This window comes from Coregonus lavaretus, assembly GCF_964263955.1.
Source record: "Coregonus lavaretus genome assembly, chromosome: 7".
In the NCBI taxonomy this organism is placed as follows: domain Eukaryota; kingdom Metazoa; phylum Chordata; class Actinopteri; order Salmoniformes; family Salmonidae; genus Coregonus; species Coregonus lavaretus.
Window position 1 is genome coordinate 43,997,883 of NC_139994.1, and position 27,150 is coordinate 44,025,032.

The 27,150-nt window shown below is 42.6% G+C and overlaps 1 protein-coding gene across 2 annotated transcripts in view; it reads right to left on the bottom strand.

Annotated features, from left to right (window-relative positions):
• Positions 1–1,563: 1,563 nt before the first annotated feature.
• LOC311132655 (CD99 antigen-like protein 2) overlaps positions 1,564–27,150 on the bottom strand; it is a 41,491-nt gene continuing 15,904 nt past the window's right edge. The window contains exons 4-11 of one of the 2 annotated variants that reach the window (XM_084165919.1): positions 23,816–23,935; positions 19,260–19,340; positions 9,581–9,643; positions 7,082–7,153; positions 6,287–6,331; positions 6,029–6,148; positions 5,839–5,904; positions 1,564–2,737 (exon numbers count right to left, since the gene is read on the bottom strand). In XM_084165919.1, the coding sequence (XP_084022045.1) occupies positions 2,691–2,737; positions 5,839–5,904; positions 6,029–6,148; positions 6,287–6,331; positions 7,082–7,153; positions 9,581–9,643; positions 19,260–19,340; positions 23,816–23,935 (614 nt within the window). In that variant the 3' untranslated portion in view covers positions 1,564–2,690. The remainder of the gene's footprint in view (positions 2,738–5,838; positions 5,905–6,028; positions 6,149–6,286; positions 6,332–7,081; positions 7,154–9,580; positions 9,644–19,259; positions 19,341–23,815; positions 23,936–27,150) is intronic. The other variant, XM_084165920.1, reaches the window with a different exon arrangement.

The following is a 27,150-nucleotide window of genomic DNA, read 5'->3' on the forward strand; positions in this document are numbered from 1 at the left end:
TACAAAGGGAATAGGGGGCCATTTTAGATCCGTCCTAAAAAGGTTTTCATATCTGGAATAAAAGTCACTTGGAAACAAACGTCCTTCTATATCTAAAAGAAACGTTAAATAAGTTGAGCTAAGAAGTTAAGACAAAAACACTCTAGTAAACGTTAGTGTAGAAAGAGTGGGGGTGCAGAGCCTTTTTTCTCTTGCAAAAACACACTTAGGAACGAGTGTATAGATCATCAGGACACACCGTAATATCAAGGAATATGCTCATACAACAAGTAATAGTAAAAACACAGAAATATGCTCACACCGCAATTTACAAGCTTCATTTTCACTCTACTAGTCTCCTAACCAGGATTGGGGCCAATTCCATTTCAATTAAGTCAATTCAAGGGAGTGATTTCAAATCCCAATTCATGAACTGAAATGTGCCATTGTTTTTCAATTATGGATTTTTATAAATTCATAAAGATTTTCTGAATTCTTATGCATTTTCTCAATTCTTGAAAAGGAATTTGATATCCCTTCCTGAATTGGCTGACTTGAGATGAAATTGACCCCAACCATCCAAACCAGCAACTGACTGCAGCAAAGCAACACCTAGTCTGAAGACTACCCAAAGAACCTAAGACTAACTAACTATGCTTTCATATAGGAAAGAGCTCAATCTGAAGGACTTCAGAAGTCTATGCATAGCCCTAAATGACTTTGTTACAAAAACAAACTTCCAGTCTCTATATAGCCACTGGGCGCGTTCCAGACTGACTACATTGCAGACGCCTTCCAGATCCCACAACGCTTGGATAGGACTTTAACACATCAGCTATCCGCATTATGATATAGCAACCTGATGCCTGACTGCCAAGTCGATGATGTGGCTCGCAACTATTGGTTGATGCCCTGGAATGTCTGCAACGTCTGCAATGTAGTCGGCCTGGAACGTGACCATTACGTTACTTCAATATCAAGAGGTTTTAAAGTTCAACTAGGCTTCGATTTCATATTTACTTAACTTTCTCTAGCACTGGCATTATCTCAATAAGACAAAACAGATACTAATACTACTCTTTGTACGTTGTATATCTTCATCACAATCACATTTCCACACAAGTAGACTTAAAGGCTACGCTACAATATCCATGCTAGCATACTACTTAGAATGGTAGGACCTAATACACTGGCTCGTTCCCTAAGGCTACATTTACACAGGCAGCCCTATTCTGATCTTTTGCCAGTAATTGGTATTTTGACTAATCCGATCAGATATTTTGTCAATAATTGGGCAAAATATCAGAATTGGACTGCCTGTATAAACGCAGCCTAAGTAGTGTGCTAGTGTGGATATTGGAACAGAGCCTTTATGTACCCTCCAATGTCCATACTGCAATACTACTTAGAATGCTAGGACCCAATACACTGGTTAGTTCCCTACTGGTTCATTCCCTAAGTAGTATGCTATTAAGGATATTGGAAAAGATACTATTCTCTCTTCAGTGTCTTTAAAAAACGCGAATTATATCATGGACAATAAGCAGCAGCTCTGGGGTTAGTAAGTAACAAATAAGTTGTTCAAATTAACATTGCTTAATTTTTTTTCATCCTGCAATCAACAATATAACAATGCTAGTATTACAATGAGTGACAAGGATGTGGCAAAAAAGCACAAACAGACTGGTACCAAGTCTATAAAAATGCAGCTTTTAGACACTAACCTGCGTAAGTAACCACTGCAAAATGCTTTGTGTCTTTGTTGAGTATATACAATGAAGGTAGAAATGGTAAAAATTTCATACAAGTGGGATATACATGGGGGGGGGGGGGGATGTAACAGGTTCAATTTTTGAATTAAATCTCAAACTCCAGCAACAACACAAAATTCTGAAGTGCACTTTCTAGACCAACTCAATTGGTTCAACCAATTGAATTCAACCAATACATCTAATATTGAAGGCAATCCAATAGATAGAAATTGCAGGTCGGATATCAATCAACGTTTGATTTCTAGCATCAACAGTTTAACAGTTCAAATCACTTATTTTTTATATGTTTAAGCAAACAAATCCACACCAATCATAGGGCCTGTGTCGATTGGATACGCTTTTTGATTGGATAAACAGAGTTAGGGGACAAGTATGTGGGCTATACTATGTCCTATACTATATTTTCAGGAAATATCAAAATGGAAGCCTGGTACGAGATCTGTATGTTTTAGTTTAGCAAGTCCTCTGACTATCATTGTCAAACTCAAACTGATCCAGGAACAGGCTACCATCTCCTACATAATCATATTGTAAACAGGCATATTAGTGGTATTTAAAACAGTTAAAATAAATTAAAATGATATGTACACATAGTTGGGCAGGGGGAGGTCTACAGAGGTCGAAAACTGCCCTCCATGTTGGCACCAAGTTATGTCACAATGACATTCTGAACTTAGAATGTCATGCAAGTTGGCGGTGTCAACATGGCCGCCAATGGAACCCTACATTACAAACTGAGTTTGCCGATCTCTGTATAGCCAGGTATAAGGAGGGGGGGGGGGGAACTATCGTTCAAAAGTGGTGTGTGTGTTTGTGTGTGTGTGTCAGGTGGAGGGAGATATTCCGCAAGGTGGGAGCGTGTAAGTGTGTGCCCTCTGTGTGTGTGTGTGTGTGCAGGTGTGTGTGTAGGTTGGGGGACGAGGCAGGACAGGAGGAACGTTAGACAGCGTTCTCCTCACTAGGGGGCTCCAGAAGAGTCTGTTGAACTGTGGGTGAAAGAGAGGAGAGATGAAACTGATGGTTATAAACCTGATCACATTTACATTTACGTCATTTAGCAGACGCTCTTATCCAGAGCGACTTACAGTTAGTGAGTGCATACATATTTTTTTTTTTATACACAAACTGCAACATCTTTTTTTTATACAGTACCAGTCAAAAGTTTGGACACACCTTCTCCTTCCAGGGTATTTCTTTATTTTTACTATTTTCTACATTGTAGAATAATAGTGAAGATATCAAAACTATGAAATAACACATATGGAATCATGTAGTAACCAAAAAAAGTGTTAAACAAATCAAAATATATTTGCTATTCTTCAAATAGCCACCCTTTGCCTTGATGACAGCTTTGCACACTCTTGGCATTCTCTCAACCAGCTTCACCTGGAATGCTTTTCCAACAGTCTTGAAGGAGTTCCCACATATGCTGAGCACTTGTTGGCTGCTTTTCCTTCATTTACATTTTTACATTTTAGCAGACACTCTTATCCAGAGCGACTTACAGTTAGTGAGTGCATACATACTGGCCCCCCGTGGGAATCGAACCCACAACCCTGGCGTTGCAAGCGCCATGCTCTACCAACTGAGCTACACAGGACCCTTCACTCTGCGGTCCGAGGCCAGGTCCTCTGATGCAGCACTCCATCACTCTCCTTCTTGGTAAAATAGCCCTTACACATCCTGGAGGTGTGTTGGGTCATTGTCCTGTTGAAAAACAAATGATAGTCCCACTAAGCCCAAACCAGATGGGATGGCGTATCACTGCAGAATGCTGTGGTAGCCATGCTGGTTAAGTGTGCCTTGAATTCTAAATAAATCACAGACAGTGTCACCAGCAAAGCTCCCCCATACCATAACATCTCCTCCTCCATGCTTTACGGTAGGAAATACACATGCGGAGATCATCCGTTCACCCACACTGCGTCTCACAAAGCCACGGCGGTTGGAACCTTAAATCTCCAATTTGGACTCCAGACCAAAGGACACATTTCCACCGGTCTAATGTCCATTGCTTGTGTTTCTTGGCCCAAGCAAGTCTCTTCTTCTTATTGGTGTCATTTAGTAGTGGTTTCTTTGCAGCAATTCAACCATGAAGGCCTGATTCATACGGTCTCCTCTGAACAGTTGATGTTGAGATGTGTCTGCGGCTGGTAACTCTAATGAACTTATCCTCTGCAGAAGAGGTAACTCTGGGTCTTCCATTCCTGTGGCGGTCCTCATGAGAGCCAGTTTCATCATAGCGCTTGATGGTTTTGGCGACAGCACTTGAAGAAACTTTCAAAGTTCTTGAAATTTTCCGGATATACTGACCTTCATGTCTTAAAGTAATGATGGACTGTTGTTTCTCTTTGCTTATTTGAGCTGTTCTTGCCATAATATGGACTTGGTCTTTTACCAAATAGGGCTATTTTCTGTATACCACCCTACCTTGTCACAACACAACCGATTGGCTCAAACGTATTAAGAAGGAAAGAAATTCCACAAATTAACAAGACACACCTGTTAATTGAAATGCATTCTCATGAAGCTGGTTGAGAGAATGCCAAGAGTGTGGAAAGCTGTCATCAAGGCAAAGGGTGGCTATTTGAAGAATCTCAAATATAAAATATATTTTGATTTGTTTAACACTTTTTTGGTTACTACATGATTCCATATGTGTTATTTCATAGTTATGACGTGTTCACTATTATTCTACAATGTAAAAAAATAGTACAAATAAAGAAAACCATTGAAGGAGTAGGTGTGTCCAAACTTTTGACTGGTAGTGTATATTTTTTTTAGTTGTTGTAATTTTCCCTTATTTTCTCCCCAATTTTGTGATATCAAATTGCGATCTTGTCTCATCGCTGCAACTCCCCAACGGGCTCGGGAGAGGCGAAGGTCGAGTCATGCATCCTCCGAAACATGACCCGCCAAGCCGCGTTTCTTAACACCCGCTCGCTTAACCCAGAAGCCAGCCCCACCAATGTGTCGGACGAAACACTGTTCAACTGATGACCGAAGTCAGCTTGCAGGCGCCCGGCCCGCCACAAGGAGTCGCTAGAGCGCGAAAAGCCAAGTAAAGCCCCCCAAGCCAAACCCTCCCCTAACCCGGACGACGCTGGTCCAATTGTGCGCCGCCCTATGGGACTCCCGGTCACGGCCGGTTGTGACACAGCCTGGGATCGAACCCCAGGCTGTAGTGACGCCGCAACACTTCGATGCAGTGCCTTAGACCGCTGCGCCACTCAGGAGTTCCCACAAACTACAACTTCTAAAGCTTAATAATGTCTTCATAAACCTTTTACAACTAGAACCAGCCCTATGCCAATTTTCAATTGGAGGTCATTTTATCTACTCTAATCTACTTCATTTTAAGTAAAGTAAAATAGGCTGCATATTGTCCAAACACAAAGATCACTTCTTCTTATGGATTCCATAATAAGAAAGGTGTTGGTCATATATGGTATAAGTTCAGGGGTAACGAAAACCTTTCCCTCACTTTTCTTTAGTCTCTTTTTCTCACCAGACTGGAGACATCCCAGAGTATTGAGTTACCAAATAAAACATGAGTTCCTCCTCCTCCATCCAGACCATTTTAACTGGAGAGAATACAGTTTCATATTTCACTCTCGTGTCAACCAACAACACTGCAGAACCATCAATACTCACCAGCGAGTGAGCTACCCATCATTGGGTGTGTCAGTGAAACTGGATAGCATTTTTTAGGACTATAAATGTCCTCCTCATATTGTAGTCTACAATATGTGTCTCCACACACCTAGACCTATGCTATTGATGGATTTAAGGTCGTTTTTATTGATCTCAGATTCTCAGTTTGTCAATGTCAAAGTAGCCTGTCATTTCGATCATTTGTGCAGTATTAAAAAAGATTCTGCCAAAGTCTCCAGTCATGTAAAATGACGTAGAACTGCATGAAATGACACCGCAAAAACAACCGCTATGCAAATGTCGGCTAAATGTATGCACTCACTAACTGTAAGTCACTCTAGATAAGAGCGTCTGCTAAATGACAAAAATGTCAAATGTAAAGCGGATCTGATTGAATAGAGCTCTAGTTCTCTATGGGTGGTTAGGTAGTTACCTTGTGGTTCTGTGGCCACCACAGCATCCGGGTTATCAGTCTTCACCAGGTCTGCATTAAGGCTCTCTGTGATGGTAGGAGACAACAGTCTGAGATCATCTCATATCTACATTATTAATGATTAAATATGAATGTACTATTATTATTATCTCTAGATTATAGAGGACAATAATCCCAGCTGGTCTCTTACGTTGTATGCTGAAGCAGAACTTCTTCTTCTGGTAGGAGATGTAGCTGGTAACCGCGCCAACCAGCGCCACGCCAACGGCACTGATGATCCCTGCGATGGTTCCAGTCTCCGCCATGGTGTCTGGAACAAAGGAAGAACACAGAGCGGTATAATCAATAATCAACAATCAATATTAGACACAGACCATGGCCATGTATAACTTTTGGTTCATAGAAATATTGTTGTTGTTATCAACAAATATTGTTGTTGTCATCATACCATAGTTGTTGTCATCAGCAGTAGATGGGCCGCCACGACGTCCACCTACATGGACAAATAGAAAGATGTACTGTGAGGTAGTATGTTACTGTCACACCCTGATCTGTTTCACCTGTCTTTGTGCTTGTCTCCACCCCCCCTCCAGGTGTCGCCCATCTTCCCCATTATCCCCAGTGTATTTATACCTGTGTTCTCTGTTTGTCTGTTGCCAGTTCATTTTGTTTCGTCAAGCCTACCGGCGGTTTTCCCCTTGCTCCTGTCTTTCTCAAGTTCCTGTTTTCTAGTTTTCCCGGTTTTGACCATTCTGCCTGCCCTGACCCTGAGCCTGCCTGCCGTTCTGTACCTTGTCACACCACCCTGGATGATTGATCTCTGTCTGCCCTGACCCTGAGACTGCCTGCCGTTCTGTACCTTTTGGACTCTGATCTAGATTACTGCTCTTGACCTGTCGTTTGCCTTTTGTTACTTCGACACTGTCTGCATCTGGGTCTTCTTCTGAAACGTGATAGTTACATTATTTATTAATGTGCATTCATGTGCAATCAATGTAAATGCATTTAATAAGGGCCCCTGTGTCCTGACAGAGAATCTTAACAATCCAGATGTAAATATTGTGTATTTATTTGTCATATTAAAACAATACATTTACGGTTATACATATAAGTAGGATTTAAAACAGAGTATCTTCAATAATTTATCATAAGAAATACAAGCAAAGGTCTGAACTCAGAAGTCTGTCCTTAAGCTCTTTTTTTGTTTGTTTATCTAATCATTTCCCATATCTAAGATCATTACCTTTCCCTTTGTCAGGGTTGTAGGTGTCGTCATTTCCAACGCCAAACAGATCATCATCTGAAAAGGCTCCACCTAAATGCGGGATATAGGACAACATTAACTGGCAACCCTAACCTGACACACCAGGCTCCAAGCCAGGAACGATCCCCTTACAAACACAACCAATGTCCCCAAAGGAAGGTCACCAGAGAGAGGAGAAAGTTCAGCATACGAGGGGTCAGTCACAGTATATAGAGGATAAGTGCAGGTTGCCAGATTTCACTCTGGGAAGAGAAGGAGAAGATTAGCCTTTGACAAGATCTAGCCGGAGTGAAACTACAGCTGCCATCCCCATGCGAGTTGCCAGATATTGTGACCACATTGACAGGAAAACAGAAGTGGTGCCTTATTGAGGATGTGGGTTTTGGATATAGACCATCAGTCCTGCTTTGTGTGCAGTACACCCACAGTACAAACATACCAAGGGGAAGCTTTTAGTAGAGTATGTGTTTATCCATCCAAACACAGTACACACACTCAGAGTGTGTGTTCAGTCGATAACTCCCCAGTAGGTCTTGTTAATGGTGTGAGAGAGAGATCGGGAGGACCAAGGGAGAGAGGGGTAGGGATAGAGAGATGGATAAATGGAGATAGAGAGGCAGAAAGTAAGAGACAGAGAGGCAGGGAGAGATAAAGAGAGAGACAGTGACATAAAGAAAGGAAAGATACAGTGAGGGAAAAAAGTATTTGATCCCCTGCTGAATTTGTACGTTTGCCCACTGACAACGACATGATCAGTCTATAATTTTAATGGTAGGTTTATTTGAACAGTGAGAGACAGAATAACAACATCAAAATCCAGAAAAACGCATGTAAAAAATGTTATAAATTGATTTGCATTTTAATGAGGGAAATAAGTATTTGACCCCTCTGCAAAACATGACTTAGTACTTGGTGGCAAAACTCTTGTTGGCAATCACAGAGGTAAGATGTTTCTTGTAGTTGGCCACCAGGTTTGCACACATCTCAGGAGGGATTTTGTCCCACTCCTCTTTGCAGATCTTCTCCAAGTCATTAAGGTTTCGAGGCTGACGTTTGGCAACTCGAACCTTCAGCTCCCTCCACAGATTTTCTATGGGATTAAGGTCTGGAGACTGGCTAGGCCACTCCAGGACCTTAATGTGCTTCTTCTTGAGCCACTCCTTTGTTGCCTTGGCCGTGTGTTTTGGGTCATTGTCATGCTGGAATACCCATCCACGACCCATTTTCAATGCCCTGGCTGAGGGAAGGAGGTTCTCACCCAAGATTTGACCGTACATGGCGCCGTCCATCGTCCCTTTAATGCGGTGAAGTTGTCCTGTCCCCTTAGCAGAAAAACACCCCCAAAGCATAATGTTTCCACCTCCATGTATGACGGTGGGGATGGTGTTCTTGGGGTCATAGGCAGCATTCCTCCTCCTCCAAACACGGCGAGTTGAGTTGATGCCAAAGAGCTCGATTTTGGTCTCATCTGACCACAACACTTTCACCCAGCTCTCCTCTGAATCATTCAGATGTTCATTGGCAAACTTCAGACGGGCCTGTATATGTGCTTTCTTGAGCAGGGGGACCTTGCGGGCGCTGCAGGATTTCAGTCCTTCTCGGCGTAGTGTGTTACCAATTGTTTTATTGGTGACTATGGTCCCAGCTGCCTTGAGATCATTGACAAGATCCTCCCGTGTAGTTCTGGGCTGATTCCTCACCGTTCTTATGATCATTGCAACTCCACGAGGTGAGATCTTGCATGGAGCCCCAGGCCGAGGGAGATTGACAGTTCTTTTGTGTTTCTTCCATTTGCGAATAATCGCACCAACTGTTGTCACCTTCTCACCAAGCTGCTTGGCGATGGTCTTGTAGCCCATTCCAGCCTTGTGTAGGTCTACAATCTTGTCCCTGACATCCTTGGAGAGCTCTTTGGTCTTGGCCTTGGTGGAGAGTTTGGAATCGGATTGATTGATTGCTTCTGTGGACAGGTGTCTTTTATACAGGTAACAAGCTGAGATTAGGAGCACTCCCTTTAAGAGTGTGCTCCTAATCTCAGCTCGTTACCTGTATAAAAGACACCTGGGAGCCAGAAATCTTTCTGATTGAGAGGGGGTCAAATACTTATTTCCCTCATTAAAATGCAAATCAATTTATAACATTTTTGACATGCATTTTTCTGGATTTTTTTGTTGTTATTCTGTCTCTCACTGTTCAAATAAACCTACCATTAAAATTATAGACTGATCATTTCTTTGTCAGTGGGCAAACGTAGAAAAATCAGCAGGGGCTCAAATACTTTTTTCCCTCACTGTATATTGGATGTTAAAGAGAGGAATTAGGTTAAATTGAACTAGGTATTATCCAAGAACAGAGCAAAAAGCTAGTCCCCAGCCCAGTAGACAGAGGCAGGACAGGCACAGTAGGGTTTAGTTTGGTCAGGTAGACCAGGTAGGTTAGGGTAGGCACGGCATAGGGTAGGTCAGGCAGGGTTCTTACCCCCATTCCCCCCTCTGTTGTTGGAAGCTCCGTCACCCCTGCCCCCGCCTCCGATACCTTTATCTGATGAGCACATGACACCACATCAACCTTCTGTATACTAATACTATAATAATACTACCACTCTACTATATTACTGCTATACTATTACTACTTTACAGTAGTATAGCCTACACACCATCAACCACCTGGTACTAAACTAATACTACCACTAATACTACTATTTCTGGTGTCTAGAACATTACTGCTATTGTACAGCTATACTATGACTATACTACTTGCTACTACACTACTACTGCTAAACCACTACACTGGAGGTTAAAAACCAAGCCATGAGGTCGAAGGAATTGCCCGTAGAGCTCCGAGACAGGATTGTGTCGAGGCACAGATCTGGGGAAGGGTACCAAAACATTTCTGCAGCATTGAAGGTCCCCAAGAACACAGTGGCCTCCATCATTCTTAAATGGAAGAAGTTTGGAACCACCAAGACTCTTCCTAGAGCTGGCCGCCCAGCCAAACTGAGCAATAGGGGGAGAAGGGCCTTGGTCAGGGAGGTGACCAAGAACCCGATGGTCACTCTGGCAGAGCTCCAGAGTTCCTCTGTGGAGATGGGAGAACCTTCCAGAAGGACAACAATCGTTGCAGCACTCCACCAATCAGGCCTTTATGGTAGAGTAGCCAGACGGAAGCCACTCCTCAGTAAAAGGCACATGACAGCCCCCATGGAGTTTGCCAAAAAAATGTTTTTATCTGCTCTGATGAAACCAAGATTGAACTCTTTGGCCTGAATGCCAAGTGTCACGTCTGGAGGAATCCTGGCACCATCTCTAAGGTGAAGCATGGTGGTGGCAGCATCATGCTGTGGGGATTTCTTTCAGCGGCAGAGACTGGGAGACTAGTCAGGATCGAGGGAAATATGAACGGAGTACAGAGAGATCCTTGAGGAAAACCTGCTCCTGAGTGCTCAGGACCTCAGACTGGGGCGAAGGTTCACCTTCCAACAGGACCACAACCCTAAGCACACAGCCAAGACAACGCAGGAGTGGCTTTGGGACAAGTCTCTGAATGTCCTTGAGTGGCCCAGCCAGAGCCCGGACTTGAACCTGATCGAACATCTCTGGAGAGACCTGAAAATAGCTGTGCAGTGACGTTCCCCATCCAACCTGACAGAGCTTGAGAGGATCTGCAGAGAAGAATGGGAGAAACTCCCCAAACACAGGTGTGCCAAGCTTGTAGCTTCATACCCAAGAAGACTCGAGGCTGTAAACGCTGTCAAAGGTACTTCAACAAAGTACTGAGTAAAGGGTCTGAATACTATTTGTAATAAATTAATTTTGAAAAACCTGTTTTTGCTTTGTCATTATGGGGTATCGTAGCTAAATCAAGGGGTCTGAATACTGTCCGAATGCACTGTACGTGAACAAACAAAGAGGTGTAATGGGTTCACACTCAAAAATACACCACCAGTCAAAAGTTTGGACACACCTACTCATTCAAGGGTTTTTCTTTATTTTTACTATTTTTTTACATTATAGAATAATAGTTCAATAACACATATGGAATCATGTAGTAACCAAAAAAGTGTTAAACAAATCAAAATATATTTTATATTTGAGATTATTCAAATAGCCACCCTTTGCCTTGATGACAACTTTGCACACTCTATGCATTCTCTCAACCAGCTTTATGACATAGTCACCTGGAATGCATTTCAATTAACTGTTGTGCCTTCTTAAAAGTTAATTTGTGGAATTTCTTTCCTTCTGAGTGCGTTTGAGCCAATCAGTTGTGTTGTAACAAGGTAGGGGGGGGTATAAAGAAGATAGCCCTATTTGGTAAAATACCAAGTCCATATTATGGCAAGAACAGCTCAAATAAGCAAAGAGAAACAACAGGTCAGTCAATCCGGAAAATTGAAAGTTTCTTCAAGCGCAGTCGCAAAAACCATCAAGCGCTATGATTAAACTGGCTCTCATGAGGATCACAACAGGAATGGAAGACCCAGAGTTACCTCTGCTGCAGAGGATAAGTTCATTAGAGTTACCAGCCTCAGAAATTGCAGCACAAATAAATGCTTCACAGAGTTCAAGTAACAGACACATCTCAACATCAACTGTTCAGAGGAGACTGTGTGAATCAGGCCTTCATGGTCAAATTGCTGCAAAGACACCACTACTAAAGGACACCAATAAGAAGAAGAGACTTGCTTGGTCCAAGAAACACGAGCAATGGACATTAGACCGGTGGAAATGTGTCATTTGGTCTGGAGTCCAAATCGGAGATTTTTGGTTCCAACTGCCGTGGCTTTGTGAGACGCTGTGTGGGTGAACGGATGATCTCTGCATGATGATCTCCTACTGTAACGTATGGAGGAGGAGGTGATATGGTGTGGGGGTGCTTTGCTGGTGACACTGTCTATGATTTATTTAGAATTCAAGGCACACTTAACCAGCATGGCTACCACAGCATTCTGCAGTGATACGCCATCCCATCTGATTTGGGCTTAGTGGGACTATCATTTGTTTTTCAACAGGAAAATGACCCAACACACCTCCAGGCTGTGTAAGGGCTATTTTACCTAGAAGGAGAGTGATGGAGTGCTGCATCAGATGACCTGGCCTCCACAATCCCCCGACCTCAACCCAATTGAGATGGTTTGGGATGAGTCGGATCGCAGAGTGAAGGAAAAGCAGCCAACAAGTGCTCAGCATATGTTGGAACTCCTTCAAGACGGTTGGAAAAGCATTCCAGATGAAGCTGGTTGAGAGAATGCCAAGAGTGTGCAAAGCTGTCATCAAGGCAAAGGGTAGCTACATTGGCTATTTGAAGAATCTCAAATATAAAATATATTTTGATTTGTTTAACACTTTTTTGGTAACTACATGATTCCATATCTGTTATTTCATAGTTCTGATGTCTTCACTATTATTCTACAATGTAGAAAATAGTCAAAGTAAAGAAAAACCCTGGAAGGAGTAGGTGTGTCCAAACTTTTGACTGGTTCTGTATGTCGCATTAAGCTTACTTCATTATTCAATGTTTTTAATTAGTAGGTGTGTCCAAACTTTTGACTGGTTCTGTATGTCGCATAAAGCTTACTTCATTATTCAATGTTTTTATTATTTTCACTGCATCAGGGATAGCGTACACAGGCGTTTCGGCTTTACAGCCTTCTTCAGCGTGTAGGTACAGTTTTCTTTAATTCAAAATAGCAATTCTACTACTGAAACTACAAAGTATACCAGTTATTAGTGAAGGAGATTGGTTAATCACTCTTAATGTCTCATCGCTATATCCCAACAAATATAAATATTACTATCTACAGACTTTTGGAACAGCAATGTGAACTCCATTAGCTCCATTAACTATGCAAATCTCTTTATGGGGAAATTCGAATTGGATTTTATTTACGAAAATAATCCTTACAAAGATTAGGTTAAATATTGGACCAGCTATATAGATTATTGATTTATGATCTGGACGGGTTCCGAAATGAAATTAAATGAATTTCTTAACTACATTAACTCTAGAGTACAATCAATTTCCTTCACTATGGAAAATAACATTAACCTATACATTTCTTAGATGTCCTTGTTACAAAGAAGGGACAATCTCTAAGTACTACAGTTTACAGAAAATACTATATTGACAGCTGATAGTTATCACCCTCTCCCCCTAAAAAGAGGTTTACCAGTTAGCCAACTTAATAGACTGCGACACAGATGATAGACAATAAAATTCTCTCCTTGAGCGTTTCCGCTTGAGAATAAACTGTTTTCTTTCAACTCTATACTTTCAATGATAGCTGTAATGGCATCAAGTCTATTGTCAATAACCATTGGCACATTATCATCAGACTCCTTTTTAAGTTCTGCTTTCCAGAATCCACCTTCATGATCGAAAAAGTTCATCCACCACGTAGAGGTGACTATGACAACAAATTACTCCAAAGAGAAGCCATGTGGATATATACATTCAATTCTGTATCTCCACATGGTTTAAATGAATAATTCAATTTTGCCTCCTTCCTATAAGCCACATTTAGACTGTTATACAAGAACACTGTCCATATCAGATTTTGCATATCATTTATGTGTTGGCCCCACATACTTATGAACGGCTTTGCCTGATCTCCTTTGTGGTGGGCTGTCTCATGAATTGATGTGATGTTTTTAGGTGAGCGGACACCTGGGGCAATTGATTTGTGAGTTGCCCTTCATGCCCGCTCCCATACCCTGTCTCTGGCCCCCTCCCAGTTAGGGGAAGTGACGAGCTCTACAGCAGAGTCTCAGCACTTAATCGCTGGTTGAAAACTGTTTTCTGCCCCTCCCAAAAGATAACATTTGTGGATAATTGGCCCTCTTTCTGGGACTCACCCACAAACAGGATCAAGCCTGACCTGCTGAGGAGTGACGGACTCCATCCTAGCTGGAGGGGTGCTCTCCTCTTATCTACCAACATAGATAGGGCTCTAACTCCTTTAGCCCCACAGTGAAATAGGGTGCAGGCCAGGCAGCAGGCTGTTAGCCAACCTGCCAGCTTAGTGGAGTCTGCCAATAGTATAGTCAGTGTAGTCAGCTCAGCCATACCCATTGAGACTGTGTCTGTGCCTCGACCTAGGTTGGGCAAAACTAAACATGGTGGTGTCCACCCTAGCAATCTTATTAGGATAAAGACCTCCTCCATTCCTGCCATTATTGAAAGAGATCGTGATACCTCACATCTCAAAATAGGGTTACTTAATGTTAGATCCCTCACTTCAAAGGCAGTCATAGTCAATGAACTAATCACTGATCATAATCTTGATGTGATTGGCCTGACTGAAACATGGCTTAAGCCTGATGAATTTGCTGTGTTAAATGAGGCCTCACCTCCTGGTTACACTAGTGACCATATTCCCCGTGCATCCCGCAAAGGCGGAGGTGTTGCTAACATTTACGATAGCAAATTTCAATTTACAAAAAAAAAAATGACGTTTTCATCTTTCGAGCTTCTAGTCATGAAATCTATGCAGCCTACTCAATCACTTTTTATAGCTACTGTTTACAGGCCTCCTGGGCCATATACAGCGTTCCTCTCTGAGTTTCCTGAATTCCTATCAGACCTTGTAGTCATAGCAGATCATATTCTAATTTTTGGTGATTTTAATATTCACATGGAGAAGTCCACAGACCCACTCCAAAAGTCCTTCGGAGCCATTATCGACTCAGTGGGTTTTGTCCAACATGTCTCTGGACCTACTCACTGCCACAGTCATACTCTGGACCTAGTTTTGTCCCATGGAATAAATGTTGTAGATCTTAATGTTTTTCCACAAAATCCTGGACTATCGGACCACCATTTTATTACGTTTGCAATCGCAACAAATAATCTGCTCAGACCCCAACCAAGGAGCATCAAAAGTCGTGCTATAAATTCTCAGACAACACAAAAATTCATTGATGCCCTTCCAGACCCCTTCTGCCTACCCAAGGACGTCAGAGGACAAAAATCAGTTAACCACTTAACTGAGGAACTAAATTTAACCTTGCACAATACCCTAGATGCAGTTGCACCCCTAAAAACGAAAAACATTTGTCATAAGAAACTAGCTCCCTGGTATACAGAAAATACCCGAGCTTTGAAGCAAGCTTCCAGGAAATTGGAACGGAAATGGCGCCACACCAAACTGGAAGTCTTCCGACTAGCTTGGAAAGACAGTACCGTGCAGTACCGAAGAGCCCTCACTGCTGCTCGATCATCCTACTTTTCCAAATTAATCGAGGAAAATAAGAACAATCCAAAATTTCTTTTTGATACTGTTGCAAAGCTAACTAAAAAGCAGCATTCCCCAAGAGAGGATGGTTTTCACTTCAGCAGTGATAAATTCATGAACTTCTTTGAGGAAAAGATCATGACCATTAGAAAGCAAATTACGGACTCCTCTTTGAATCTGCGTATTCCTCCAGGGCTTAGCTGTCCTGGATCTGCACAGCTCTGCGAGGGCCTGGGATCGGGAGAGACACTTAAGTGTTTTAGTACTATATCTCTTGACACAATGATGAAAATAATCATGGCCTCTAAACCTTCAAGCTGCATACTGGATCCTATTCCTACTAAACTGCTGAAGGAGCTGCTTCCTGTGCTTGGCCCTCCTATGTTGAACATAATAAACAGCTCTCTATCCACCGGATGTGTACCAAACTCACTAAAAGTGGCAGTGATAAAGCCTCTCTTGAAAAAGCCAAACCTTGACCCGGAAAATATAAAAAACTATCGGCCAATATCGAATCTTCCATTCCTCTCAAAAATTTTAGAAAAAGCTGTTGCGCAGCAACTCACTGCCTTTCTGAAGACAAACAATGTATACGAAATGCTTCAGTCTGGTTTTAGACCCCATCATAGCACTGAGACTGCACTTGTGAAGGTGGTAAATGACCTTTTAATGGCGTCAGACCGAGGCTCTGCATCTGTCCTCGTGCTACTAGACCTTAGTGCTGCCTTTGACACCATCGATCACCACATTCTTTTGGAGAGACTGGAAACCCAAATTGGTCTACACGGACAAGTTCTGGCCTGGTTTAGATCCTACCTGTCGGAAAGATATCAGTTTGTCTCTGTGAATGGTCTGTCCTCCGACAAATCAACTGTACATTTCGGTGTTCCTCAAGGTTCCGTTTTAGGACCACTATTGTTTTCACTATATATTTTACCTCTTGGGGATGTTATTCGAAAACATAATGTTAACTTTCACTGCTATGCGGATGACACACAGCTGTACATTTCAATGAAGCATGGTGAAGCCCCAAAATTGCCCTCGCTAGAAGCCTGTGTTTCAGACATAAGGAAGTGGATGGCTGAAAACTTTTTACTTTTAAACTCGGACAAAACAGAGATGCTTGTTCTAGGTCCCAAGAAACAAAGAGATCTTCTGTTAAATCTGACAATTCATCTTGATGGTTGTAAAGTCGTCTCAAATAAAACTGTGAAGGACCTAGGCGTTACTCTTGACCCTGATCTCTCTTTTGACGAACATATCAAGACTGTTTCAAGGACAGCTTTTTTCCATCTACGTAACATTGCAAAAATCAGAAATTTTCTGTCCAAAAATGATGCAGAAAAATTAATCCATGCATTTGTTACTTCTAGATTAGACTACTGCAATGCTCTATTTTCCGGCTACCCGGATAAAGCACTAAATAAACTTCAGTTAGTGCTAAATACGGCTGCTAGAATCCTGACTAGAACCAAGAAATTTGATCATATTACTCCAGTGCTAGCTTCCCTACACTGGCTTCCTGTTAAGGCAAGGGCTGATTTCAAGGTTTTACTGTTAACCTATAAAGCGTTACATGGGCTTGCTCCTACCTATCTTTCCGAGTTGGTCCTGCCGTACATACCAATACGTACGCTACGGTCACAAGACGCAGGCCTCCTAATTGTCCCTAGAATTTCTAAGCAAACAGCGGGAGGCAGGGCTTTCTCCTATAGATCTCCATTTTTATGGAACAGTCTGCCTACCCATGTGAGAGACGCAGACTCGGTCTCAACCTTTAAGTCTTTACTGAAGACTTATCTCTTCAGTAGGTCATATGATTGAGTGTAGTCTGGCCCAGGAGTGTGAAGGTGAACGGAAAGGCTGGAGCAACGAACAGCCCTTGCTGTCTCTGCCAGGCCGGTTCCCCTCTCCACTGGGGTTCTCTGCCTCTAACCCTGTTGCAGGGGCTGAGTCACTGGCCTGCTGGTGCTCTTTCATGCCGTCCCTGGGAGGGGTACGTCAATTGAGTGGGTTGAGTTACTGACGTGATCTTCCTGTCTGGGTTGGCGACCCCCCCCCCCCCTTGGTTTGTGCTGTGGTGGAGACCTCTGTGGGCTATACTCGGCCTTGTCTCAGGATTGTAAGTTGGTGGTTGGGGATATCCCTCTAGTGGTGCGGGGGCTGTGCTTTGGCGGAGTGGGTGGGGTTATATCCTTCCTGTTTGGCCCTGTCCGGGGGTTTCTTCGGATGGGGCCACAGTGTCTCCGGACCGCTCCTGTCTCAGCCTCCAGTATTTATGCTGCAGTAGTTTATGTGTCGGGGGGCTGGGGTTAGTTGGTTATACCTGGAGTACTTCTCCTGTCTTATCCAGTGTCCTGTGTGAATTTAAGTATGCTCTCTCTAATTCTCTCGTTCTCTCTTTCTCTCTGAGAACCTGAGCCCTAGGACCATACGTCAGGACTACCGGGCATGATGACACCCTGCTGCCCCCAGTCCGCCTGGCCTTGCTGCTATTCCAGTTTCAACTGTTCTGCCTGCGGCTACGAAACCCCTACCTGTCCCAGACCTGCTGTTTTCAACTCTAAATGATCGGCTATGAAAAGCCAACTGAGAGACCTGAGCCCTAGGACCATACGTCGGGACTACCGGCCGTGGTGACTCCTTGCTATCCCCAGTCCGCCTGGCCTTGCTGCTATTCCAGTTTAAACTGTTCTGCCTGCGGTTATGGAACCCCTACCTGTCCCAGACCTGCTGTTTTAAACTCTAATGATCGGCTATGAAAAGCCAACTGAGATTTATTCCTGATTATTATTTGACCATGCTTGTCACTTATGAACATTTTTGAACATCTTGGCATGGTTCTGTTATAATCTCCACCCGGCACAGCCAGAAGAGGACTGGCCACCCCTCATAGCCTGGTTCCTCTCTAGGTTTCTTCCTAGGTTTTGCCTTTCTAGGGAGTTTTTCCTAGCCACCGTGCTTCTACACCTGCATTACTAGCTGTTTGGGGTTTTAGGCTGGGTTTCTGTACAGCACTTCGAGATATTAGCTGATGTAAGAAGGGCTATATAAAATAAAATTGATTGATTGATTGATAATTCTGTATCTCTTTGTGACTAATTTGTATACAGCTAGACCAGAAAAGCCACAACCCTGATTGGCAGATGAGTGGCAACCCTGATTAGATGCACCTGCTGCTCATCTGTTGATCTTTACAAATGCTGTTTTGAATGAAAGAAAATTGTACCTACGCACTGAAGAAGGCTGTAAAGCCGAAACGTCTGTGTACGCTATCCCTGATGCAGTAAAAAATTTATAAAACATTGAATAATATTTTTGAGTGCGAACCCATTACACGTCTTTGTTTATCTGAATTCGCGGGTTTTACGCACCAGCCAAGCTTCTGAGAGAGTGCGATGGTTCTCTTTTGATTAGTTACTAAATGTAGCCCATGTATCCGATGCTGTCTGGCCAAAAATAGTATGACAAGGTCAGACAGCATCAGATACATGGGCTACATATAGTAAGACAGAAGGGTGCTGTTTCGCTCGATCGGATGCTTTCTCCAGTGAGATAGTTTCAGCCACTTGCGAATTGAAGGAAAGTTGGCGAATGAGCTGTTCGGATGCTTGGCTTATTTTGGAAGAATGTGCGAAGGTAACCTACTTTTTTAAGTGATTTGTTTGACAATCAGATGAAAACATCTTGACTGGTTGTGTTCCTGCCAAGCTCGTTCACACATAGGAGGTCCCGTGAAAAAGCGAGCCCCCCTTTGGAAATCAAATGCCCTTCCAACTGATTCGTTCTGGTACCAGCCCTGTACCATACCTATTGCAAACCCCCACTATAAGTATGTAATATACAAACAAACAAAAATAAATAAACAAATTAACAAAAAATACAAAACACTTAAATACACAAATAATAAATAAAACGGGTAACCTGCTTGTCCCTTGTTCTTGTCCTTCCCACCAATGTCGTTGTTGGGGTCCAGAGCATCACTCAGGTCAAACTCATCACTGGCTGCAGGGAGAGGTCACAGGTCAGGGGTCAAAGGTAGAGTTGCAAAATGATGGTAACTTTCCCAAAATACCCAGGTTTTCCAGAAATCCTCATTGGAGGATTACGGATTTCGTGCTTATTCTCTCCTTATTCTGGGAATCTTCCAACCGGGATTTCTGGAAAACCAGGAAATTTGGGGAAAGTTAGTCAAAGTTGAAGCTGAACAAACCATTGCTACGATGCGTTAGGGCATCTAGCACACCTCAACCGAGAGGAAACCACTGCAGAAGTGGCTTCTGTTAGCCTGGTCCAAAATCTGTTTGTGCTCTTGCCAACTCCATTGGTTAATGTCAAGCCAAACATGCACTTAGGCTAGAATTACAGTTGAAGTCGTAAGTTTACATACACCTTAGCCAAATACATTTAAACTCAGTTTTTCACAATTCCTGACATTTAATCCTAGTAACAATTCCCTGTCTTAGGTCAGTTAGGATCCCCACTTTATTTTAAGAATGTGAAATATCAGAATGATAGTAGAGAGAATGATTTATTTCAGCTTTTATTTCTTTCATCACATTCCCAGTGGGTCAGAAGTGTACATACACTCAATTAGTATTTGGTAGCATTGCCTTTAAATTGTTTAACTTGGGTCAAACATTTCGGGTAGCCTTCTACAAGCTTCCCACAATAAGTTGGGTGAATTTTGGCCCATTCCTCCTGACAGAGCTGGTGTAACTGAGTCAGGTTTTTAGGCCTCCTTGCTCGCACACGCCTTTTCAGTTCTGCCCACAAATGTTCTATAGGATTGAGGTCAGGGCTTTGTGATGGTCACTCCAATACCTTGACTTTGTTGTCCTTAAGCCATTTTGCCACAACTTTGGAAGTATGCTTGGGGTCTTTGTCCATTTGGAAGACCCATTTGCGACCAAGCTTTAACTTCCTGACTGATGTCTTGAGATGTTGCTTCAATATATCCACATAATTTTCCTTCCTCATGATGCCATCTATTTTGTGAAGTGCACCAGTACCTCCTGTAGCAAAGCACCCCCCCAGCATGATGCTGCCACCCCGTGCTTCACGGTTGGGATGGTATTCTTCGGCTTGCAAGTACCCCCTTTTTCCTCCAAACATAGCGATGGTCATTATGGCCAAACAGTTCTATTTTTGTTTCATCAGACCAGAGGACATTTCTCCAAAAAGTACGATCTTTGTCCCCATGTGCAGTTGCAAACCGTAGTCTGGCTTTTTTATGGCGGTTTTGGAGCAGTGGCTTCTTCCTTGCTGAGCGGCCTTTCAGGTTATGTCGATATAGGACTCGTTTTTACAGTGGATATAGATACTTTTGTACCTGTTTCCTCAAGCATCTTCACAAGGTCCTTTGCTGTTGTTCTGGGATTGATTTGCACTTTTCGCACCAAAGTACGTTAATCTCTAGGAGACAGAACGCGTCTCCTTCCTGAGCGGTATGCGTGGTCCCATGGTGTTTATACTTGCGTACTATTGTTTGTACAGATGAAAGTGGTACCTTCAGGCATTTGGAAATTGCTCCCAAGGATGAACCAGACTTGTGGAGGTCTACAATTTTTTCCTGAGGTCTTGGCTGATTTCTTTGGATTTTCCCATGATGTCAAGCAAAGAGGCACTGAGTTTGAAGGTAGGCCTTGAAATACATCCACAGGTACACCTGTCAGAACTTTCTAAAGCAATGACATCATTTTCTGGAATTTTCCAAGCTGTTTAAAGGCACAGTAAACTTAGTGTATGTAAACTTCTGACCCCCTGGAATTGTGATACAGTGAATTATAAGTGAAATAGTCTGCAAACAATTGTTGGAAAAATTACTTGTGTCATGCACAAAGTAGATGTCCTAACCGACTTGTCAAAACTATGACTGTAAGTCGCTTTGGATAAAAGTGTCTGCTAAATGGCATATTATTATTATATTATTATAGTTTGTTAACAAGAAATGTGTGGAGTGGTTGAAAAACAAGTTTTAATGACTCCAACCTAAGTGTATGTAAACTTCTGACTTCAACTGTACGTCACAATATACCAAGCATTCTTGCGATAGAGCAATATACAACAAGCTGTTGTATACAACAAATACACAAACATACAATGACCACAAATAAGGACAACAAGACATTTAGGGATTGGATACATACTAAATAGGTCCAAAGGTCATTCAAAGGTCAAACTGTTGTTTGGTCACTTGGTTGCATTCCAGAATGTGACAGTGTTCCATAGCTCAAAAGCCAAACAGCGAAACGAAGATACTGACTCAAAACACAACAGATACACACACAACAACATGTGTGACAACAGACAACAGACACACAACAACAGCAACAATATGTAAACAACATGGTGTGTGTGCCTACAGTGTGTCTACAATGGTGTGCTATAGGAGAACAAGATGTCATTGATGCAGACAAGATACCACTATAATGTGTGTGAATGTATAGACATGGAGTGTGTTCCAATAATCTTATCTTGCTTCCTTTCCTCATCTAATTTCTTCATCTCCTCTCCCCCATTATAACCATTAGGAGTTGTCATCTGTCCAGTCCAATCAGATCAGTGTTCATGAGGCAAAGCAGAGACCAGGAACAAGGAAGCTAGTTTAGACCAGAGCCATTGATATTGTATAGAGATTTTGGCAAACTAGCCTCCATGTCGGATCCAAACGTTCCATGACATTAACATTCTAATCTGCATTCTAATTAGAATGCATGGAACATCTGGTGTCAAAATGGTGCCTAAAATCTCAAACTGAGTTTGCCAAACTCTGTATTTCTACACCTCTGTTTTAGACTGATGGGACATAGGCATTGTCTTCCGACAAGAGCCATACGTCACCCATTAGCAGCGCTAGTCCTTCAACCAACAGTGCAGACGGGAGTCGTGCTACATGATGTAAGACAATGGAAATATACATGTATATTGATAATGATACATAGGCTGCATCTGAAATGGCACCCTGTTCCCCAAATATGGGCCTGGTCAAAAGTAGTATACACAGATGTGAAAACAACAGGAGGGTGGGATGGTGGTTCTAATTATGGAATGGGAATGGTTCATTAACAGACCTGGGTTCAAATGCTATTCAAAATAATTTGAAATACTTTATCCGTGCTTGTTTGTGCTTGCCTAGCTTAATGGACCAATAGAATAGTCCAAAGAAGCATTTCGAATAGTATTTGAACCCAAGTCTGTTCGTTAAGCGGTAGCGGTACCAACCGGGCTGGGGCCTAGGTGGGTTACGTGGGCCCTTGGTGGCGCGGGGGAGCAGGCCCGGGCGGAGGCTGGGCCCAAAGTCAAAATCAGCCTGGGTGTTATCTGTTAGTGTAGTGAGTGCTCAGGAGTTAGTATAGCCTAGTTAGCGTTCAGTCTGGTTGAACCAGGCTAGGTTTAATGCAAGGCATAGGACTAGATTCAGTCCAGAGCGTGGAAGATTTGGCTATAGCGTGATTGGAATTTAAAGGCAATGTTTCCGCGTTCGCAGGGACTGCATTCACAGTAAACGCTGCATATGCCGGCTCAATCGGAAATTCCCTTTAAATGTAAATCACGCTATAACGCGGCTCTTCCACGCTCCGGGTTGAATCTAGCCCTTTGTTTAAGTAGTGTTAGGAAGTTCTGTACAGATCTGTTAGTGTTGTGATCACTCTAGGGATAGCTAGTAGGGTTAATGGAATCCCATACAGTACTATAGTAGAGGTGCTTGTGAGGTGCAGGGGATTTAGCTAGAGATGATCTTAGAATAGTATGGGGACTGCAAATTTACATACACGTTAATACCACAACATCAGAGGAGGCTGGTGGGAAGAGCTATAGGAGGACGGGCTCATTGTAATGGCTGGAATGGAATCAATGGAATGGTACCAAACACATCAAACACACGAAAACCACATGTTTGACTCTGTTCCATTTATTCCATTCCAGCCATTACAACGAGCCCGTCTTCCTATAGCTCCTCTCACCAGCCTCCTCTGCACAACATTAACAAGGGGTGCAAGGGCAAGACTATGACTAACAAATAAGGGACAGCCTTTTTCACAAGAGAGGTTCAGACATACATGTGTTGATGGTACCATGGTATCTTATAGCAGTGGTTCTCAAATGGTTTGAGTGTAGTGATCCATCTTAACCATTGTCTAGACTTTGTTGTCAATAGTTTACCCAGCAACTGTTCCAGCTGACTCAAACCCAAGACTGACTTTTAGCTTATTATCAATATCTATTGACAAGCAGAATTGGCTGACTCTACACTACGTCTGCCTACTGTAGCCATTACATTTGCTAAGTACACCACATGTCTTCTACATAGCCTACTTGTGAGTCACTTGGGGTAAAAGACTCTCCTAAACGAGAGACTTAATGCATGCTGGTTTAGTAAGCAGGCAGTTGCAGGGATTTCTCCATTCACTTGTTAAGTGTAAAGGGTCTGATTAGAAAGCCTGAATGTTATGGTGGTTTCTTCCCTCATGTCTCACCTGGTTTGGGTTTGGGTTTGAGCGGGGTCTTGGTGGCTGGGACTTTAGGAGGAACCTTAGAAGGAGCTTTGGTGGTGGTAATCTTCTCTCCTTCTCCAAAGAAGTCTAACAGGTCCAGGTCTGAAGAACACAACATCAAAATGACTGAAGTCAGTACAGTCAAACCATGGCTAGATTAGATACACGTCAAGACAATGCCCATGTATAACATACCTATTACTGCCTACCTGCTTAAGAGATGTAGATTATTTAACCGCTTTGTGCCCGGCCACCTATTAGTCTTTTTTATTTGTCTAAATTTGCACTAGGAATTATTTTCATGCATCTGGTAAGTAGGGGTATTGGTCCCTTCAGAAAGTATTCACACAGAGATGAGCCAAGGGACCAAATTCAGGGAGAAAACGAGGTAAACAAAATACGATTGTGGCCATACCACCCTGAACCCGCCTGTTCAGGGTCGGGCCTGATTAGTACTGGGACGGGAGACAGCTTGGGAATACCAGGTGCCGTAAACTCAAAAAAGAAAAAATAAGTGACTAAAATGTAAATGTAAATAAGTAAAAAGAGCTGGGGGAAATAGAGTTTTCCACATTTTGTTGTGTTACAGCCTGAATTGAAATTGGATTCAATTGAGATTTTTTGTCACTGGCCTGTGGTCCTCTGTAGCTCAATTGGTAGAGCATGGCGCTTGTAACGCCAGGGTAGTGGGTTCGATCCCCGGGACCACCCATATGTAAAAATGTATGCACACATGACTGTAAGTCGCTTTGGATAAAAGCGTCTGCTAAATGGCATAAAAAATAAATAAAAATAAAAAATACACACAATACCCCATAATGTCAAAGTGGAATGATGTTTTTGAAATGTTTACAAATTAATAAAAAATGTAAGGCTGAAATGTCTTGAGTCAACAAGTTTTCAACCCCTTTGTTATGCCAAGCCTAAATAGGTTTAAGTGTGCTTAACAAGTCACTACAAAGATAGAGGCGTCCTTCCTAACTCCGTTGCCAGAGTCCCAAAAGTGACTTTAAAATCGTTACAGAGCTTAATGGCTGTGATAGGTGAAAACTGAGGATGGATCAACAACATTGTAGTTACTCCACAATACTAACCTGAATGACAGAGTGAAAAGAAGGAAGAGTGTAAATACTAAAATATTACAAAACATGCATAAGGCACTAAAGTAAAACTGCAGAAAATGTGGCAAAGAAATTAACTCTATGTCCTGAATACAAAGTGCTATGTTTGGGGCAAATCCAACACAGACACTGGGTGACAAATTCACCTTTCAGCAGGACAATAACCTAAAACACAAGGCAGAATATACACTGGAGTTGGTTACCAAGACGACATTTAATGTTTCTGAGTGGCCTACAGTGAGGGAAAAAAGTATTTGATCCCCTGCTGATTTTGTACGTTTGCCCACTGACAAAGAAATGATCAGTCTAATTTTAATGGTAGGTTTATTTGAACAGTGAGAGACAGAATAACAACAAAAAAATCCAGAAAAACGCATGTCAAAAATGTTATGAATTGATTTGCATTTTAATGAGGGAAATAAGTATTTGAACCCTCTGCAAAACATGACTTAGTACTTGGTGGCAAAACCCTTGTTGGCAATCACAGAGGTCAGACGTTTCTTGTAGTTGGCCACCAGGTTTGCACACATCTCATGAGGGATTTTGTCCCACTCCTCTTTGCAGATCTTCTCCAAGTCATTAAGGTTTCGAGGTTGACGTTTGGCAACTCGAACCTTCAGCTCCCTCCACAGATTTTCTATGGGATTAAGGTCTGGAGACTGGCTAGGCCACTCCAGGACCTTAATGTTCTTCTTCTTGAGCCACTCCTTTGTTGCCTTGGCCGTGTGTTTTGGGTCATTGTCATGCTGGAATACCCATATACGACCCATTTTCAATGCCCTGGCTGAGGGAAGGAGGTTTTCACCCAAGATTTGACGGTACATGGCGCCGTCCATCGTCCCTTTGATGCTGTGAAGTTGTCCTGTCCCCTTAGCAGAAAAACACCCCCAAAGCATAATGTTTCCACCTCCATGTTTGATGGTGGGGATGGTGTTCTTGGGGTCATAGGCAGCATTCCTCCTCCTCCAAACACGGCGAGTTGAGTTGATGCCAAAGAGCTCGATTTTGGTCTCATCTGACCACGACACTTTCACCCAGTTCTCCTCTGAATCATTCAGATGTTCATTGGCAAACTTCAGAAGGGCCTGTATATGTGCTTTCTTGAGCAGGGGGACCTTGCGGGCGATGCAGGATTTCAGTCCTTCACGGCGTAGTGTGTTACCAATTGTTTTCTTGGTGACTATGGTCCCAGCTGCCTTGAGATCATTGACAAGATCCTCCCGTGTAGTTCTGGGCTGATTCCTAACCGTTCTCATGATCATTGCAACTCCACGAGGTGAGATCTTGCATGGAGCCCCAGGCCGAGGGAGATTGACAGTTATTTTATGTTTCTTCCATTTGCGAATAATCGCACCAACTGTTGTCACCTTCTCACTAAGCTGCTTGGCGATGGTCTTGTAGCCCATTCCAGCCTTGTGTAGGTCTACAATATTGTCCCTGACATCCTTAGAGAGCTCTTTGGTCTTGGCCATGGTGGAGAGTTTGGAATCTGATTGATTGATTGCTTGCTTCTGTGGACAGGTGTCTTTTATACAGGTAACAAACTGAGATTAGGAGCACTCCCTTTAAGAGCTCCTAATCTCAGCTCGTTACCTGTATAAAATAAACCTGAGAGACAGAAATATTTCTGATTGAGAGGGGGTCAAATACTTATTTTCCTCATTAAAATGCAAATCAATTTATAACATTTTTGACATGCGTTTTTCTGGATTTTTTTGTTGTTATTCTGTCTCTCACTGTTCAAATAAACCTACCATTAAAATTATAGACTGATCATTTCTTTGTCAGTGGGCAAACGTACAAAATCAGCAACGGGATCAAATACTTTTTTCCCTCACTGTAGAGACTTACTGTCACACCCTGGCTCTGGGACTCTATATGTTGAGCCAGGGTGTGTTCATTCGATGTGTTTATTTCTATGTTGGTAATTCTGGTGTGTTTATTTCTATGTTGGCTAGAGTGACTCCCAATCAGAGGCAACGAGTGTCAGCTGTCGTTGGTTGTCTCTGATTGGGAGCCATATTTATACTGTCTATTTTCCCTTTGTGTTTGTGGGTTCTTGTTCCGTGTTCGGTCATTGTTACCGTGGACTTCACGAGTCGTTTCTTGTTTTGTTGATTGTGTTCTATTATCACTAAAGATAATAAAGTTAAACATGTTCGTTCATCACGCTGCGCCTTGGTCTGTTCAATACGA